We start from the raw sequence: 7,934 nt of genomic DNA, 5'->3' as shown, positions 1-7,934 counted from the left end.
CCGCGCAAGGGGGGGTTATGTATCTTACGTGCTTACGCGTTACGTCTAAAACAGAGCATATATCGGCCTTAAACCTCAGCTACGTTTTCCTTTACGTATCTCCCACCGCGGGAAATAGCGGATTTATCAGAGTGGGCGGGTCTTATGGGCCTTTAGGGTAAAGGAGCCAATAAGATGAGATGCATTTAAAAAAGCGAGGATGCTACCCACGGTGCATTGGAGGAGGCAGGGCCTTCATTTTTACCAACAAAGGGAGGATTACTTTGTTGTTTTCCTTTACTTAGTGCGGCATGGCGGCCATTTGACTTTTACAGTACATGATCAAAGTATAGCATTTGACTTTCATTAACATTTGATGTAGAGATACTTTGATTTGAGTACATTTAACCAGCATGAATGAAAAATAGCTGTAAGGAAAAAACCTTAGAATAAATGCATGACATAATGACTCATAACCTTAATTTTGATAGACTGGTCTATGTGACAATCATCACTCAATCATCACTGATTGTAAAAAAAAAGAGAAAGAAATACAACTACTTCAATAAATACGTATACAATAAATTATCGTAAAATAAATAGGTGTGAATTTTTATCACAACAGACAAGAACCAAATAAACCGGCGTTTGAATAAAATGGAAAGCTTAGCTTAGCTTTAGCCTCTATTTCTCATTATCATTGAGTTTCACAAAGCTGGCGTTTCCCCTGCCCCCCCCATTTCCTTCCTTCAAAATAAACCAAAATCAGGTCAACAGTGACATCTACTGTACAGTTATAGAAGTCTCCATTATAAGTAGCATTTGGTTACCCCGGAACAGGGTGGGGTATTATTACATTTAGATCAATATAGTATATGCTCAAATAAACATTCTAATTATAAAATATTTCATGCATATATATCCGAGGTACGCGTAAATACATTATTTTGTACAAGTAGTGCAACTCATTTCAACCGAGCATTGATAGTTTTGGTTTGCAGTGCGCATTAAGCCATGGAGACGGGTTCTCCATCATGTTAGCTACTATCCAGGTTCTGCTACATACAACACATAAGGGTCCCAACCATGTCACATGACTAACGCATACTGTGTGGATTGAAGGGGGGATACAGCAGGTACTTTGGTATAGAACATCATAAAAATTATCATAAAAACATTGCAATAATCGAACAAACAACACAATGCGATGATTTGAAAGTGCAAGGTCTGTTGAAACTCACTATTCAGTGCGTAGAGTGAGATGACAAAGCAGCTCACTCTTCAGTGCGTAAGGTGAGATGACACAATGGCAAAAATTACAATGGCTCTTGAGGCAGGACTTCTCAATCAAATATAAATATAAAGCATTTACATTACAACAGCATCACCTTCAGAATATCCCTTGAAAGACCGGAGTGCATCGTTCAATGCGGCAGAACATCCCTTTGATTTCCACAGAGCCAATACCAATAACAACAACACCACAACACTTATGATTGGTGAGGGAGGGGTGTTGAGAATGGTATGACCTTCACATTTACATCTATATTTACATTCAAGGCATTGGGTAGACGCTTTTATCAAAAGCGACTTACAGCGGTCTTGCTCAGGGACACCTTGACACTCAAGGACACCTCGACCCTATGAGGAGCCAGGATAGAACTAGCAACCTCAGGGTTACAACAAGGCAACCCGCTCTGCCTTCTGAGCCACATGCCGCTGACTGCATCCTGAACCTAATCAATACATTACTGATAAGCTGCACTTCATTACCATAAACATGCAGTGCACATTTACACGGTCAACTTCGGTTATAAGGTCACTTTAGAGTCAGATGAAATGTGTGATGACAGAAATGAAGATTGAAATTAGACGTTTACCGCTGCACTATTTCCAGCGTTTAGAGATAGAGATTACAAGAGGAATCTGTGATTGAAAGACAACGCAGAGGCAGCAAATAACAATCAGATCGTGCTGCTTCATCCCCGCTGGTTGTTGGACAGAAGGTCTTCCTTGATCCCAGGGAAGACCTCTGGCTTGACATCCAGAGGGGTGGGGGGGTCCAGGGGGGAGAGGGGCTCCAGGCTAGAGACGTGCTCTGGGGGGGTGAGGGGCTTCATGGGGGAGAAGCGGTCCAGGGCCTTCAGGGGGGTGAGGGGGCAAACCACCCCCAACTCCAGGGTCCCCGGCTCCATGTTCCCCTTCCCGGCCTTGGGCCCCTGCTTATCAAACTCGGCGGTGATCTCGGCCAGGGTCCGGCCCTTGGTCTCCGGTAAGACCCGCCCCAGGTAGAGCGCGGCCGCCACGCACACGCCCCCGAAGGGCAGGAAGCAGAAGGGCCCCAGGCCGGCGATGATGAAGGGGAACATCATGCCCACCAGCAGCAGGTTGATCCACATCAGGGAGCCGGCGATCATGTAGGCCGTTGGCCGTGACGCCTGGTCGAAGATCTCCGCCGGCAGGATGCCCGTGACACCGGCCGGCCCCACGCCGAAGCTCAGGATGTAGGTGAAGACGCAGGCCATGCTCAGGTAGGGCATCCCCGCCACGCCCTGGCTCTGCAGCACCAGGGCCAGGGTGAAGACCGCCGCGAAGCACGCCATCATGCCGTAGCCGCCGAGCAGCAGCCGGCGCCGGCCCACCCGCTCGATCAGCAGGTTGGACGCCACCGCCGCCGTGAACTCCGAGAGCCCCGTGCCCACGCAGGCGTACTGCACCTTGGCCGCCGGGATGCCCGCCTCGCGGAAGATGTACGAGGCGTAGAAGTAGATGGAGTCGTTGCCGCACAGCATCATGGCGCTGCTGGCGGCCATGACGGTGCGGAGCTGGGGCCGCAGGGTGCGGTCCCTCAGGAGGGCCCAGGGGGACACGGAGCCCGAGTCCCCGTGCTGCTGTCGCTGCTTCTGCATCTCCTGCATCTCCTGCTGCATCTCCTCCAGCTCCTCCGGTGGAGCCACGCCCCCCCGGAGGCGGGCCAGCGCCCGGACGCACGCCTCCCGGTCCCCGCGGTCCATGAGCAGGTAGCGGGGGCTCTCGGGGAACCAGGGCAGGGTGAGCAGCTGCAGCAGCCCCGGGAGAGCGTTGCTGGCCAGCAGGTAGGGCCAGAGAACCTCCGCGCCCAGGAGCTCTGTGAGCCCCACCACCTGACCCAGGAAGATCCCGAAGGCCGTGAAGACCGCCGAGGAGAAGGCCACCGCGCCCCGGAGGTGTTTGGGCGCGCTCTCGCCGAAGTACATGGGCTGGACGTTCATGCTGACCCCGGCGTTGACACCGACCAGCAGGCGACCGGCGACGATCATCTCGAAGGATCTGGCCCACCTGCTCGCCAGAACAAGCGCGGCGCTGGCAAACAGGAAGCTGTTGTTTAGGAGTAGTGTGTGCTTCCTCCCGAAGCGCGACGCCATTGGCCCGGCCAGGATGGCGCCGACCAAGCCGCCCAATGAGAAAGCCGAAACGATAAAGGTCCATACCAGCGTGATCTTTGGGGCGTCCAGCCCCGTGCCCCAGCGCTCCCAGTAGGTGTCGTTGATGAAGCGCTGGATGTAGTTAGTGGGAGAGTTGATGACGGAGATGTTGTAGCCATACTGGAAGGTGCCACCGATAGCAGCGGAACACACTGTAAGACCAAGGGTCCTGAGGCTCCCGGAATTCGCGTTTTTTCTTTGATTAACATCTGGATCATCTTCAATAACCATTTGAAACAATATATATTAGACAATACTATTTCGGAAAAAATGAACTAAGATCAAATCAAATGATTGCACCACAAAGGTACTTATGTAGCAGTGATTCATCAGAAATGCGGTTACGACCTATGAATGAATGAATACGGGGCGGCCGGGTTCACCTGTCCGGTACCGAGATAAGGACGTGTCGCTGCGGGGCCGACGGTCGGTCAATGTTTATTGTCGCACCGAAGGTTGACTAGTGCGTCACTTCCGATCTCACTACGTCATCTTCCTGCGACCAGTGGCGCGGATCAGAGGAACAAACATGTAAGTGGAGGGTCGGATAATTCTGTATTTTAGTGATAATTTGCAGTTTATTCCGTGCTAAATAATGTGCTGTGGGTTTGAATCGTTCGATATTCGGATTATATTTTAAAACGCGTCCTTTAGCTGTGGAGTTTCCTCTGCTTTAATTCATAAAACCGACAGCGTTCACCCCGCGTTTAGCTAGGGCTAACGCTGCTAGCCGCTAATGTTGCTAACCACTAATGTTGCTAGCCGCCGTCGACTGGCTGTTGATTCACGTGAACTCGCTTAAGGTTCATTATTTCTTGATCCATCGATTTGATCAAACTGTCTGCTTACGTCCTGGCACCTGAAAATAGTACCTGCATTTTGCATCATCTTATCCTAGCTATCTTTGTTTGTGTACGGGGAATGGGTTAACCTAGAGATTATTAATGCTTGGCGCTTCGATCTATGAACATCTTTACTGTCCCGAGTCCGACAGCGATATAATGTTTCTCATTATTTTGACAAATGTCAAAGTCGCTTTTGAGATCTATGAACATCCTTACTGTCCCGAGTCCGACAGCGATATAATGTTTCTCTTTATTTTGACAAATGTCAAAGTCGCTTTTGATAAAAGCGTCTGCTTAATTCCCTGAAAGTAAATGTTTACTGGCCGCACTGGTGATCGACTATTCATGATCGATACTGGTTTAAGCCTGGATGTATGATCTCAAAGCCGAACTGTATGTAATATATTACATGTATGTATATGGTATATCAACCTTTTCAATTAAACCACAGTTCAATCAGACATTTTATTCCGCATCGAATGCGAATGCTATTAAAATTAAATCGTGTGCATGAACCTTCTGGTTAAACTATGGTTTGAAGGACGGGGCGAATAACAAAGATGACATTAATCAGTGGACTGATGTATACATCATTAATTTAACCTCATACCTCTCCTCCCTCCCCCCCCCCCAACCCACTCCCGACACCACAGGGCGCCTTCACCCACCAAGAGGAAGGAAGACGACAAAACCAAGGAGCACCAACGCAGCGGAAAGGAGAAGTCCGGGGCCACCAAGGACGGGGCGGAGAAGGACCGCGGCCGCGACAAGAACCGCAAGCATCGCAGCGCTTCCACCGGGAGCAGCAGGTGGGACCAGGGTGTTAATGGAGGGTATCTGATGGAACTATCAAGACCACGGGTCACAGCCCCCCTGAGTCTTTGGGTTTTACCTCTTATTTTAGGAAGATCAGTACGTGCATAATGTGTATGCATATTTGCCAACTACCGGATATTTTATCACATGGTTGATTTTGAAGGGGCTTGAGTTTCAATATCACACTAATGGGGAAATAGTATGGATGGAAATTTTAGGTTATTTTTTAATTGGAGTACTGCTTGATTTTTTTTTTTTTTATTACTCCACGTCTTTCTTGCACTCACTGCTAGAAAAGGAGATGGTGTGAGTGTTTGCCGGTCTGTCCCAGTGCTTTTCTCTTTACGATTAAAGCACATGATTGCCTGCCAAACGTGTAGCATAATGGTCAACTAATTAGACTAGTTGGTTTAATTAAACTCTTACTATTCACACCTATCAACTCATAGAAACCACACACCAAGCATACAATCGCAACCTCGCAATCATTTGTTTTGTCAATGGAGCACTCGAGGACTCGGGGCCCCTCCCACTGAAATGGGGAGCGGAATGGTCTTCAAATGGAATTGATCCGTTACCTCCCTGCTCTGCTGCAGCTCCAGCTCCAGTTCTGGCTCCAGTTCTGGCTCTTCAAGCGGCTCCAGCTCCTCGGGCTCCAGCCGCTCCGGCTCTTCCAGCTCCCGCTCCTCTTCCTCTTCTTCCTCCTCTCCTAGCCCCAGCCGCCGTCGTCATGACAACAGACGCCGCTCCCGCTCCAAGTAAGTATTCCGGGGTCACCTGCCGTTGGTAAGACCGTTGTTACGACGGCCAAGTCTACACCAAGGCTAAAATCGCTTTGTAACTATTTTTCAGAATTATGTATACATTTTATTTAATGAAATGTATTTTGACCAAGTTTTAAAGCAGATTACGTAGTCTCACTACTGTGTCTTGCGCCTCACTCCTGGGACGCTTGGGTAAAACCCTTCCTGAATGAACAGCGTCGTTTGTGTCTCGTCGTCTTCCTCAGATCCAAGTCTGTGAAGAAGGACGACAGAGACCGCGACCGCGAGAGGCGCCGCCGCAGCCCCACCCCCAAGCCCACCAAGGTGTACCTGGGACGCCTCACCAGGAACGTCATAAAGGTAGGCGCTCACTCGCACTGGCACTCTCTCTCACTATCACACATGCAGCTCACAGACGCTTTGAGCACAGTTTATCTGGACAGCTAAAGCCGGTTTCGCAACTCGTCGCCTCCATTCATTTCATTGAGGGTAGGGCGACAGAGGGGAGGCGGTTACAAAAGGGGCTGTAGACCAGGAAGCCGTTGCCGCCCTCGTGAACGCGCATAGATTTTGCCCTTCCGCTCAGCTTTCCCCGTGTTGAAACTTTCGGTGGCAGCAGCAGCCGCTTTTGAAAACGCCTGGCCCTTCACCTTAACGATCCAAAACGGTATTACGTATCATATCACGCATTGGAATGTAGACATATAAATATACCTTTAAAGGGGACATATTATGCCACCAGGTGCGAGTGTGATAAGCCTTACAAGCCGCTTCGAATATCTGCCCCTTATGACATCACTAGTGGGCGTGTCCACCTAGATCTGTGAAAACCTTAAAATCCTCCTCCAGATGCCTCAACAATTGTGCATGCACACCACCACTCTTGACAACCTTCCCCCCCCCCCAGGAGCACATCCAGGAGATCTTCTCCACCTACGGCAAGATCAAGATGGTGGAGATGCCCATGAACCGCCTGTACCCCCACCTGTCCAAAGGCTACGCCTACGTTGAGTTTGAGAGCTCTGACGAGGCGGAGAAGGCCCTGAAGCACATGAACGGAGGTGGGTTACCAGATGCGAGCATTAGCCAGGGGGATGATGGGTAATGGAGTTTAATTCACCTTTCGTAAATGTAATCAGAGATTGGTTTCAAAACCCTTAAGTTGTTATTAAAGTGAATTAAGATTGTATTTAATAAGAAAAATACCAGGAACGCAGCCTTCACTGTCCATCCTGACAATTCATTAATGTCTGGATGGACAGTGGTGGTGAGGTGGTGTATCTCAGGGGGAGGAGCTATCAGAAACTCACCAAACCCGGGGTCGGCATAGCTCAGGAGGTAGAGCAGGTTGACTTGTAACCTGAAGGTAGCTAGTTGGATCCCCGGCTCCTCCTTGCTGAGTTTCGCGATGTCACTGAGCGAGAAGCCTCACCCTGACTGCCCCTGACGAGCTGGCTGTCGCCGCTCATGGTCGACTCCGCCGTCGGTGTGTGAATGTGAGGCAATATTGTAAAGCGCTTTGGGTGGCCAATGGTTAGAAAAGCGCTATATAAATGCAGTCCATTTACATTGACATTCACCCTCCTTTTCCTCCTCCCTGTGCTTTCAGGTCAGATCGATGGACAGGAGATTACGGCCACTGCCGTGCTGACTCAGAGGGTGCGCCCGCCCCCCCGCCGCATGACCCCGCCCCGCAGGATGCCCCCGCCCCCCCCCCCATGTGGCGGCGCAGCCCCCCCCGCATGAGGAGAAGGTCAGTCCGCCCCCAACACTGCCCCCGCCCCCTGGTTTCATATTCAGAACTAATCACACAAAGTGGTGGAAGAGAGCTGAGACTGGACTAGACTAGTAGAGACTGGACTGGACTAGACTAGTAGAGACTGGACTAGACTAGTAGAGACTGGACTAGACTAGTAGAGACTGGACTAGACTAGTGGAGACTGGACTAGACTAGTGGAGACTGGACTAGACTAGTAGAGACTGGACTAGACTAGTGGAGACTGGACTAGACTAGTGGAGACTGGACTAGACTAGTGGAGACTGGACTAGGCTAGTGGAGACTGGAC

The 7,934-nt window shown here is 50.1% G+C and overlaps 1 protein-coding gene and 1 pseudogene across 1 annotated transcript in view; one reads left to right on the top strand and one right to left on the bottom strand.

Annotated features, from left to right (window-relative positions):
* Positions 1–258: 258 nt before the first annotated feature.
* Positions 259–3,888, bottom strand: LOC115531356 (solute carrier family 2, facilitated glucose transporter member 11 pseudogene; annotated as a pseudogene).
* A 7-nt stretch (positions 3,889–3,895) lies between these two features.
* rnps1 (RNA binding protein S1, serine-rich domain) overlaps positions 3,896–7,934 on the top strand; it is a 5,365-nt gene continuing 1,326 nt past the window's right edge. The window contains 7 exon segments of the mRNA XM_030340572.1: positions 3,896–3,974; positions 4,942–5,097; positions 5,701–5,862; positions 6,114–6,228; positions 6,776–6,929; positions 7,478–7,575; positions 7,578–7,621. Of these exon segments, the coding sequence (XP_030196432.1) occupies positions 3,973–3,974; positions 4,942–5,097; positions 5,701–5,862; positions 6,114–6,228; positions 6,776–6,929; positions 7,478–7,575; positions 7,578–7,621 (731 nt within the window). The 5' untranslated portion in view covers positions 3,896–3,972.

This window comes from Gadus morhua, chromosome 18, assembly GCF_902167405.1.
Source record: "Gadus morhua chromosome 18, gadMor3.0, whole genome shotgun sequence".
NCBI lineage: Eukaryota > Metazoa > Chordata > Actinopteri > Gadiformes > Gadidae > Gadus > Gadus morhua.
Note: the sequence above shows the minus strand (reverse complement) of the source record. Positions and strands in the feature narration are given on the sequence as shown.